Raw genomic sequence first — 11,795 nt, 5'->3', positions numbered from 1 at the left:
CTCCCTCCGGCTAATCGTGAAGAACTACCGGGGTTGAACGACGTTATCGAGCGAACTGCATGAGAAGTATGAGAGAAAAAGAGAGGAAAAAGGAAGGCGGAAAGGAGGGGAAGGAGAGGAATAGGAAGAACATGTACTACCTTGACGTCAAACCCTTTTCGAATTCAATAACATGGATCGATGGAAAAGGAAGTGAAAGATAGAAATATAATAGGGAAATAAAATACTTATATTTCATACACACGAATATTGATGTTGTTAACTAAAAATAATCTGTAATTTTAGTTTAATAATATACCGGTTAATATAAGTGTGAATATATGTGTGTGACGTTAACTGTTTTGATTACGCTGCACAATTATCAGTTTCGTTCAGAGCGTAGTCTCAGAAGCGTAGATCGACTTTGGCGAAGAGTGATCCTTGAATGAAGATCTGACAGACCTGGTTGAGCTACGTTTCTGTTACCTAAGCTGGGAGTGACGGTGACAGCTGGCATTTTCTCACGGCGCTGCGACGTTACGGTTACGCAAGACAAGCGTAATGGGCACATACAGTATTTCTTGAATATTTTATTTATTATTTCCTCGGAAATCAATGATCGCCATCTCGAGCGTACGCGATCAGGCCACGTTTATGCATTAGAAACATTTTATTCATCGCGTTTAAATCTTGTGAGCTCTTCAAGAAGGAAATACTCGGGGAATTGAAAAAGGAGATTTGAGCTATAAAAGATTGCAAAATAACAATTTTTATTATTTATAGAATACGACGAAAAAGTATATTTTAAAAAAACTACTTGCGTATATTTTATATAATAGTCTATAAAAGCTGGATTAAATCACGTATAGAAATCGCTTGTTTGACGACAAGAGCGCGTCACATTCTGTGAAAATCAATCCTCACTGTCTCTTAAAAAATAAAATTCACAAATTAAAGAAAAGAACAAGCACATGAAAAATACATTTGGCAAAGCTGCAAGATCTGATTAACAATGACAGTACCGAGCACGCCAAACTTCCAAGTTTGTCCGTTCATTTTAACGCATCGGAATATTTCTGAAGAGTAAAGAGAGAGAGACGGAAGCGAGAATCTGCGTTTGATAGCTCGCAAGATTCGCAGATCCTCGAGTGCCTCCTCGACGCGGCGACGGGAGCAGAAAATCGCGCTGAAGTGGTAACGGTCGGGCTAATGGCTCGGAGACGATATTTTGTTAAACAAGGAAACCTTTTATCCCTCTCACCCTCCTCCCGTTCTCCGCGGGAAAAAGCTCGATGCCAGGGACGCCGTCTCCTCCAAGACTACCGCTATCATTTCACCACCGTGATCGTCCAAGCTGTGTTGTATTTGTTACGAGAATGTTAGAGTGTTTAAAGAATAAAATAAAATAAAAGGTATATCCTGTGATCTCTTAGATATGCATATGTTGTTTAACTATTTTTGCTTGATATGTGATGTACTTTTGAAAATTGCATTATGTGAGTAATCACATTTTTTAACTCTTTACTACATCTACTACGAAAAATTAAAAATTGTAATAATTATTTTATATTTTTTTATAACATATATTATTTTTATATTTTATAACTGATTGCATTATTCATTACGATGTAATTTTTAATTCGCGCTTCCTTGACTTTGCAAGATTTTATACGACAGGCTTCAACGCTCTCCTCGCTCGATTCCACGCTAAAAGCGGCCCTGCACCGTTACTTTTGGTCGTCTTGTCACCAGAAAAGAACGAACGAGCCCGAAGTGTGAACCGCCGACCACTATGACAAGGTGTCACCTGCGGTTTCTCACGGTTCGCCCACGCATATCTCGCCATTCTCGCGGATTCCTTCGATCCGCCCTATCTCTCACTCGAATCTTTTCATACTTTCGCCCCTTCACTGAGAGTCGATAAGTGCGACGTCGACTAGCAGCACTCGCTGGAGTGCCAAGCAGTTTTCTCATCGACAAGTTCAATTTTATTTAATTCCTGCACAGACTAAACGGACTAATTGGTCAGACAAATTTAAAAATGTTTTAAGTCTCTTTAGCTTTTTTAGCTTTATTAATTCTCTGTTAATCAAGTTTTAGAAATAAAGTAAAAATGTATTTATACAGTAATATAAGTATATTAATAAATATTTAGTTCCTAAATTAAATATTTGTATGTCTATCAAATGTTTGCATATTTGCCTTGACGATTGTAAAAAAATTAAAAAAAATAAAGTGGTTCCGGCCGGGATCGAACTGGCGACCTTCTGCGTGTAAAGCAGACGTGATAACCGCTACACCACGGAACCTTCATGCGTTCCATTTCTTGTATAATATAAAAGTAGATGTAATATTTTATTATCAATAAAATATGTAAAATTTTTAAATAGATGTATCAATAAAATATATAAAATTTTTAAATAGAATATTATAAACGATAAAATATTTGATATTTTTCAATAGATTTTTAATAATGCATTACATTGATCGATAAAATGATTAACTCAAAAATATGCGAAAGATATGAAAAAAATATTAAGAAATATTACAAATATAAACACATCGAAAAATATGAAAATATTAAAATATATCAACGTATCAAAAAATACATCTAAAAAGTATTAAATGGTAAAAATAGTTATTGTCCATCATAATCTCAATTAATCTGATATTTATACAGTTTGCGACTTGATTTATTTAAAGCAAACCGGACCAACCGTGAAGCCGAAACCTTGTTCCGGTGATCCGTAGTCGATTGGGTAAAAATCGATTAGTGGCAGCTGTTGCAGTTTCTTGGTGCGAACTAAGAACACAGTCTTGGTCTTGCCCTTTCGGTTCCTGCAGCCGTCTACGAGGACATGTGGTCTCGTACCATTGTACGAGAATTCATTGCCGTTATCGCCAAGAAATCGCAGCGAAAGATCATGATCGTAAGCGGAATCATCGCTTTTGTGCCAGGCAACGCTATTCGTACACGTATATGTGAAATTCTGAAAGCCTTCGTCACTAAGTAAACGTAAGAAGTTCATTTGTACTACTCCGACCGTTTTATAAGTAACCTGAAAAACAAAATTATAAATAAATAATAAAATAACGCTCATAGCAATAAAATATCAATAATCATAATCATAGCAAAATATAAATCGCAATTAAATCTAAATCTATATCAAAGCTAAATAAAACAAATTCTAAAGAGCGTTTTAATTTATTTGAGAACAGAATTACTGTATCACTATTTAAAGAACCGGTTAATATTTATTAACAAGATTTGTTATAATCTTACTCTGAAGCCTCCTCGTAAATGCGAGAACCAATCGCTTTTATTTTTGTCCTTCTTCCATGGAACATTCGGCATGTGACTGCTGTGAATATCAGGAAAGATGCATGTCTCACCCATGTTGGAGATGTTGCAATATACGTAAATGGCATCGTCAGGCATGCCCAGGTTTGGATCGATCCAGTACCAACCTGTTTGCGGAAGGACAACTTTTTAATTCTCGACGAATGCTCAACAGATGTTTCAGATTCTGCATAAGCTTGATATAAAAAATATCAAATATGGATAAAATAATACGATTAAAATTTTGCGCGAAATTAAAGAAATTGATCTCACCATCTTTAGATTGAGGCTGTCCATAGAACAAATCCCTGCATGTCCTTACCGGATTCTCCTTGGTACCAGTCGGTTTACGTATTACGTCCAATTTTTGCCGCATGTCGGAAATGGAGTTGTACATGTGTAAGAAACTCGCATCTAACTCGTCGTCTACGTATCTGTAGGCAAGAATAATCGATGGTATACCATTAAAACGAATCTCTCTACTCCAAATCTAATTCCAAAATCTAAATTGGCTAGATATGAAACCTGTGCATTTTAAAAGAAGCTAGAATAAAAATTAGCATTAATTAGCAAATAATTAAATAAATTTAATTAATTAACAAATTTTATTGTAGAATTATAGAAGATGGCTTATATATATATATATATATATATATATATATATATATAAAAAAGCCATCTTCTATAATTCTACAATAAAATCTATATATATATATATATATATATATAGATTATAGATTATATGAATTATAGAAGATTCTCACATATTTTCTAAGACATCGCGTTTCTTTCTGCTTGATGAATCTGGAACAGAGTGCAATTTTCCACCAGAACTATATTGTCGTAAGTAAATTGTTGGACCAGGTGGTCCCGGTGGGCCCTGTGAGCCTATGTCGCCCTTCATTCCATCGTGTCCGGCCTCGCCTTTAGGTCCAGGCGATCCTTGTTGTCCAGGTAAGCCCATAATGCCCATATTTCCTTTCAATCCGATTGGACCAGCGGTTCCAGAACTTCCATAGGGCCCTTCTGGTCCAGGTGTCCCACGCTCGCCTTTCTCGCCTCTTTCTCCTTGATCACCCTTGATTCCGATGTGTCCTAGATCGCCCCGATGTCCTTTGATACCTCTGCGACCCCTGTCACCTTTAGGACCTTGCGGACCGATTGGACCGATCGTTCCAGGTAATCCATCAGCGCCCGGTTTGCCCGTGAGACCTGGTTCCCCAGCCACTCCTGGTGAACCTCTTTCACCTCGCAGGCCAGGCAGGCCAGGCAGCCCTGGAATTCCAGTGAATCCTCGAAGTCCTTGCGCTCCAAGCGGACCTATATCTCCTTTCTCTCCTGGCAAACCTGTGTTACCTTGCTGGCCTGCTGGACCTTCTGGACCCTGAACATGACAATAATATTTGATCAAATTTTTCATATCTTTTTTAAAAGTAAATTAATAGCAAATAAAATATTTGTTAAAATACCTGTTTTCCGGGAGGACCCGATAATCCTTCCTTGCCAGGAGGTCCAGGTTCACCTGATATCCCCGGCTTGCCTTCTGGTCCCTCCTCACCGTCCTTTCCAGGCTCGCCTTTCGCACCTACAGGACCAGACTGTCCAGGTGAACCGGGCATACCAGGCACACCAATATCACCTTTCGGTCCATCTACTCCAATTAATCCGTCCAATCCTGGAAAGCCGAAAGGTCCTTCTTTGCCTTGCTCTCCTTTCACGCCCGGAGAACCTTTTTCTCCCTGGAAAATTAATTAAAATATATTATTACGTTCAACAGATTTTTCTTTTCTAAATGTAAATTAAAGGAAACACTTCTTTTATTAAGCCAAAATTCCTTCATGTACCGAGTTGGAGCATGACTTTACTGCATTAAAAATTAATTAAATATTAATCAAATATTATGTATTAAAAATTAATAAAAGATTTTGTGTTAGAACTTTGTTAAAAAGATACGAATTTTCCGGTCAACCTAATATAAATAATTATTTATATTAAAGTAATAAAAATGCTATATATACATACAATTTATATCATAATAGTTAGTTATTTTCTATATAATATTTTAGTTTAAATCCATAATTAATTACATAGATATATTAAAAAATGTTATGCATGTTATCATATAATTATAATTTTGCAAATATATAAAATTTATTTTACCTGTATGCCTTCTAGCCCCGGTATTCCGAGTGGTCCCGGAGTTCCAGTTTCTCCTTTTTCACCTTGACGACCTTCTGGACCTGGTGGACCTTCCATACCCATGGGACCTCTTGATCCTCTTCGGCCCTGTTCTCCCGGAAGACCCGGTGGACCTATGGGTCCAATTGCTCCAGGATCTCCAATTTCACCTTTTACACCCGGTAAACCCGGTAAACCTGCCAATCCCACAGGCCCAGCCAATCCATTTGGTCCGATTGGACCATTCTCGCCTTTTGTTCCTTGTCTTCCTATCTCGCCTGGCGGTCCTTTCTCTCCAGGAGACCCCATTAATCCAGGCTCACCGCGTGGTCCTGGTATACCTTGCAAACCTGGAGGACCCTGTGTGTTACAGCCACAGATTTAAAAGAATTGTTTTTATCTCAAATTATTTTCTTTCTGTATAAATTATACATGCCATTTCTCCTTGAGAGCCTTTAAATCCTTTCTCACCCGGTGGACCTACGTCTCCTTTATCGCCGTCCTCGCCCGGATTTCCGAGCGGTCCAGGTGCACCCGGTAAACCTCGTTGTCCTGGCAAACCATCACGACCTGTAGGTCCAATTGGTCCAGGTTCACCCTATCCAATTAATAAATCGTTATTTATTTATAGATATTGAATATCCAAATAACAAAATATTCTTATAATTATTTGCATTTTATATCTCATAAAATTACCCTATCGCCTTTAAGTCCCGGTGGACCTTGTGGGCCTTCGCGTCCTTGTTTTCCTCTCAGACCTGACGATCCATCCATACCAGGATCACCGGGAGCACCTTTATCACCAGGCGGTCCTGGAACTCCAACAGGACCCATTTCTCCTTTCGTGCCGTCCATTCCCTAAAAGTTATAAAATTTATAAAATTAATTTATATTATCATATTGAATTTTGTATATTGTGTTATATATAAACATTAAAAATTACTGATACATTTGTATCTTTATAATATAAATATTATAAAATTTCATTTTAGCTATAACTAACCGGCAGACCCGAGAATCCTCTTTCACCCGGAAATCCTGGTAATCCGCCAGGACCCTGCGGTCCTTCAGGTCCCATTAAACCTACAGGACCCGGAGATCCTTCCTTCCCTTGCTCGCCTGGTGGACCAACTTCTCCCAGAAGTCCTGGACTGCCAGGTGCTCCAGTTTCGCCCGACTTACCAGGTTCTCCAGGCGGTCCTGGAGGACCGATGACACCGGGAGTTCCTGGAGGTCCTGGAGGCCCAGATTCTCCGATTGGACCGCGTTCGCCCGGTGGTCCTGGTATGCCATCTTTTCCATCGACGCCTGTCATACCGGGCAGCCCCACATATCCAGGTAAACCTTCAATACCAGGAATACCGACGTCTCCCGGTGGTCCCGGAGGCCCTGGCTGACCGGTGTCACCTTTTGATCCTGGCAATCCTTCCGCACCTCTTCTACCACGAACTCCTCTGTATCCCTATATTAATATATATATATATAGTTTTGGATATTACATAGAAATATATTAACTAATAAAGCATTTTTAATCATACAGAGTGTATAAAAGTTTATTATTATAAAAAGTTATATCACAGTGTGTAAAAATCTGATTCACCCTTGGTCCAGTTTCACCACGTTCTCCCTGCAATCCGTCACTTCCCTGAAAAAATGTAAAAAGACTAAGTTTTGTAATAAAGATTAATATAAGAAATATTTTTGTTCAAATTTTCCTAGACATGTTACCCTGTCTCCTTTATCACCACTGGGACCTTGGGATCCTGGTTCACCCTTATCTCCTTTCTCTCCTAGATTTCCAGGATATCCGGGAAACCCTGGTACTCCTATCTTTCCTTTGTCTCCAGGAGGGCCAGCGGATCCAGTTTCACCACGAGGACCTTCAAGACCTTTCGGTCCTTCCAATCCTTCGAGACCTGGAATTCCTTGTGGCCCCGTTGCTCCAGGTTCTCCTTTTGCTCCAGTATCGCCTTTCTCGCCCTCCAATCCTCTCTCGCCCTTTTCGCCACGTTCACCTGGCGGACCACGTTGTCCTTCATCACCTTTCACACCCCGTACGCCCGGAAAACCTATTGACCCTTGAGGACCTGGTAGACCTTGCTCGCCCTTCATCCCAGGGATTCCAGGATTACCCGGAAGACCAGGAGACCCATCAGCACCTGGGAGTCCAGGAATTCCAGACTTTCCTTGTGGACCCTTAACGGAAATAATTAAAAAATTAATATCAAATCTGCATCCTTTATTAAAGTAAAATAATGTTATTTGGAAACTTTCTTATCTTATTATATTTAATGTCTTTTAAAGAGAAATTATAATATTTTATATAAAAATTTAAGAAAACGTAGTATATTCATAACTCACGACTAAACCAGTTGGTCCTAGCAAACCTTGCGGTCCAGGTGATCCTATTGAGCCTGCGGGTCCTAATAGACCGGGTGCACCAGGTGGACCTAGTGGTCCCGCGTTACCTTTAAGTCCTGGCGGTCCTTCGTTTCCGGGAATACCGGGATTACCTGGTGGCCCAGGAAATCCTCTTGGTCCAATAAACCCTCTCGGACCCTATGCAAGTATAATAGAAAGATACTTTGTGTCAAATTTTATTTGTAACCATTTAGATTTATCGTTTAAGAACTATTACCTAATATCATTACGTAATTTATGAAATGTAATTTACAAAAGACAAATATAAAATGCAATCTATAAAATAAAAGTATTTTATCGATCTATAAAATAAAAACATTTTACCAATTCACCAGGTAAGCCTGGTAAACCAGGAGCACCATCCTCGCCTTGCAATCCTTCATGGCCCGGCAAACCTGATTCTCCAGATATCCCCGGAAATCCCCGTTCACCTTTATCACCCGGTAAACCTGGTAGTCCTCTCGGTCCTTCTTCGCCTTTCATCCCTGGTAGTCCAGTGGGACCGCGCTCACCATTTCTTCCAGGACGACCCCTTCTGCCTTCTCTGCCAGGATTCCCGGGACTTCCTGTGAAAAATGTATTATTTTACTTCTTATAAAATTAAAATTGAAAATAGAATTGTAAGAAAATTATTCTATAAAATGAAATCGTTTATTCTAAAGACAGACAATAATTTGTAGAAACAAATTGGAAGAAATAGAAAATAAATAATTTAAAATTTTAATTAATTTACTTTAAGAAATATAAATTGATAACTATATGTACAATACCTCTTTCTCCTCTAGGCCCGGGTTCGCCGATATCACCAGGTTCTCCTTTCTCACCCTGAGAACCGGGCGGTCCTTCAGGTCCCGAAATACCTGTCAAGCCCATCGGCCCCTCTATGCCTCTTATCGCGAGCATGTGTTGTGATAGTAATTGCCTCAACATTTCTGCTTGAGAATCTGGTCCTTTCTCATTATCCTGCTGATTCAATAATGGTATTACAAAGACGTTACCTGGTGGACCAGGTACACCTTGTAGCCCGGCCAATCCATCTCGGCCGGCTTCGCCCTTTTTGCCCTGAGGTCCGGGTGTACCCGGTGGCCCAGGAAATCCACGGGGCCCGGCTGGACCACGATTTTTATGGTATGATTCTTCGTAGTAAGGATTAATAGTCGGTGCCCCGGAATTCTCTTGATAGTTTAACTCCGTCGTGTATGCAGTCGTTGTCGTTTCCACTTCATAAGATGTCTACGACATGAACATTAGGATCTATAAGAGCAAGATGAAATATCAATTAGAGATATTAATTTATTCGGAATGTACCGCAGTCTGATTTCTGTAGGGAATCTCCAGCGTTGGTCTCAATACAAAAGTTATATTTATAGGATCGTGACGAGACGAAACGTGTAAACTCTCGTTATCTTCACTCGAATTTTCCTCGTAATCATTTTCGTTTGGAGAAGAAGTAAAGTTGTATCTGCTCTCGATCCTTGATCGAGGTTTACAATCTGGCGCAAACATGGTGCAAATCTCGTAAGCAGCATCCGGATTCGGAGCAATCTTCAGCATCTCGAGACTTCCCTGAAGAACACAATAATATTTTGTAATTGTAATTTTTATTGTCCTCTATTTTTATAATTAAATATCAAATTAGAGAAGAATAATATTAATACGATACAATTTTCTTAATTCTAGAAAAATCACAATTTTATATAATAATATGTTATCATTATTATGAATTTTTTACTAGATATAAATTGTTGCTGTTCAAAAGTTGCTGCCCGATGATGAGGAAGCTGATAACGCTGATGGTATCCTTGCTGCTTCTTCGCAGTTTCCTCGTGATTTGTCTATCACAATCAAGAATTATCGTAACAGCGTCGCCTTTGACGCTGACTCCTAAGCGATGCCACTCTCCGTCGGAGATATTAACATCGAAGAAAACTGGCACATCCTTATGGCCTGAATTTGTGCTGTAGAAAAAGCTAATATTGGGTCCCAATGAGAGTACCAGCTCTTCGTCGCCACTATCGCTATAGATAGCGAAGAGTGTAGACGTAGGATAGCCTACGAATAAACAAAAGCTAAACAATTAAATTAGTTAAACAGAAGCTTTGATTATTATAATCCGACGCCTACCTCGCTGCGCTACGCTGAGGCTCTTTGATTATTATAATCAAGAATTTTTTAGTTAAAGCATTTTTTAGTCAAATATATTATTGAATTACTGTAAATACAATTTTAAATACAATTAATAGTAAAATATTTTAATTACGTAAACTCACCGGCTTTTGGTTTCACTACGGTCAGGATGGAAAAATCTCGTGGTATACCGTTTGGAAATAACGTATTTGTATTGCTCACCAACAACGCGGTTTCCGCGATATCGTATGCTACCGTGTCATTTCCGCAACGACCTCTCGTTACCTTCACTCCGATAGGTTCCTGTTGCATCCCTGTGGCTCTTATCACATCCACTGCATCCATTACTGAAATAGAATATATAATGCCTGATAAACCAGGAAAAGATATACCAAATTCTTTGCATATTATATTTGCGAATATTAATATAATAGAGATAAAGTGTTAAAAAATAGGGACAAGAAGGAAAATTACGTATTTATTTTTAGCTTTAATCAACTAAGTAGCACAAAAATAGAGATAGGAACAAATAGATATGACGGACACAACGAACAACCAGAAACCCAGTAACCCATGAACCCATGAACGCCAATCGTAATTTAAGTCGTTTCAACGAACGTCTGGACTAATTCATGAAGGCAGTGCTCGACTGCGGCATGCAACTTTGCATGCTTGCACACACGCGCCTTAATTAGTACAATAAAGCTCAGTTAAAAACACATCTACCAACAATGAGTTCACGTTATCCGTAAGAAACTAGAGCATTACTCCCTATCATCGTTAGCCGATGTGTCTTATATATATTTTTATAAAATTTCTCTCTCCCTTTATATATAATTATGTTTAAGAATTAAAAAATCTAAATTAGAAATTAAGTTAGAAATGACTATTTTTAATATGTAATTAAACATTATTAACACATATTAATAATTAGTATAACAAGAAACATTGTTTATATTTATTAAATTAAAAAAAATATTTGATAAATAATATAATAATAATTAACCAACAAAAAGACAATCTCTGTACGTTTTGTATTTCGATTCTGCTCACCCATATCTTGCAGTGCAACATCAGCCGTTGTTGATGGAAAACTCGATGGAATCAGTACTAGAATTGGCAAATGAACAAAAAGTGTGATCCACCAGGATCGCAACGTTCTCCATCGTCTTGTCGTGTGACCCCGCATGATATCTTCTCTCGTCGTCAGAACATGCTTTCTCCAGCTGATTTATTCTGGTACACGTGAGACTAATTGCACCGGGCGAGAGGATCGCCAGAGATCGAACAGAAAAATTTTCAATCACAGGATTATCATAATATTATGAGGACACATTCGGAACATCAGCAGCTTCGTGTTCACCCTTGCGCTCTTTCTCTTCTCTTTATTATTTTATGATTTATATTTTCCTCTTTCTGCACGTAAAATATTCACGACTCTTTAAATTAATTAATTAATTAATTTTTTATAGAATAAAATTTGAATGTATCTTTTTTTCCTTTTTTCCTTGTTAAAGGATTCGTCTTTTCGACTGCTTCACTTTCAGCTTGACTTTCTTCTCCGGCGATGCAAGCATACCGTGCGTATGCATGCAACTGTCGTTTAGATAGATGACGCGAACGCATTCTCGCATATGTGCTTTTTAATGACGATTCCACATCTCTCTTATTGACACTGATTCGTATAGCAGTGACGAAAGCGTACTTCTGAACTATGACATTTCATACACTCATTGATATTGCCACCAAG

The 11,795-nt window shown here is 38.6% G+C and overlaps 1 protein-coding gene and 1 non-coding gene across 2 annotated transcripts; both read right to left on the bottom strand.

The window, feature by feature from the left end:
- Positions 1 to 2,215: 2,215 nt before the first annotated feature.
- On the bottom strand, positions 2,216 to 2,288 carry Trnav-uac. Its single transcript has one exon. It is a non-coding gene; the product is annotated as a tRNA-Val (tRNA).
- Positions 2,289 to 2,431: 143 nt separating this feature from the next.
- On the bottom strand, positions 2,432 to 10,390 carry LOC105277093 (collagen alpha-1(I) chain). The gene is made up of 17 exons (XM_026969267.1): positions 10,189 to 10,390; positions 9,651 to 9,970; positions 9,308 to 9,484; positions 8,689 to 9,151; positions 8,243 to 8,484; positions 7,859 to 8,056; positions 7,226 to 7,693; positions 7,098 to 7,142; positions 6,501 to 6,959; positions 6,194 to 6,355; positions 5,934 to 6,095; positions 5,480 to 5,857; positions 4,789 to 5,058; positions 4,084 to 4,703; positions 3,593 to 3,753; positions 3,263 to 3,447; positions 2,432 to 3,038 (listed from the first exon to the last, which is right to left on the bottom strand). Exons 1-17 carry the CDS (start codon positions 10,388 to 10,390, stop codon positions 2,673 to 2,675), a joined length of 4,878 nt encoding a protein of 1,625 aa, XP_026825068.1. The 3' UTR covers positions 2,432 to 2,672.
- Between the last annotated feature and the right edge of the window lie 1,405 nt (positions 10,391 to 11,795).

Source organism: Ooceraea biroi, chromosome 4 (assembly GCF_003672135.1).
Source record: "Ooceraea biroi isolate clonal line C1 chromosome 4, Obir_v5.4, whole genome shotgun sequence".
Classification (NCBI taxonomy): domain Eukaryota; kingdom Metazoa; phylum Arthropoda; class Insecta; order Hymenoptera; family Formicidae; genus Ooceraea; species Ooceraea biroi.
Note: the sequence above shows the minus strand (reverse complement) of the source record. Positions and strands in the feature narration are given on the sequence as shown.

Excerpts from the sequence above, each read along its gene's own strand:
- LOC105277093 (XM_026969267.1), bottom strand. The coding sequence starts at position 10,390 with ATGGATGCAGTGGATGTGATAAGAGCCACAGGGATGCAACAGGAACCT. Across the intron at positions 9,971-10,188 it reads CGTAGTGAAACCAAAAGCCG|GCTATCCTACGTCTACACTC; the intron begins GTGAGTTTACGT and ends GTTTATTCGTAG. Across the intron at positions 5,858-5,933 it reads AAGGCTCTCAAGGAGAAATG|GGTCCTCCAGGTTTGCAAGG; the intron begins GCATGTATAATT and ends TGTAACACACAG.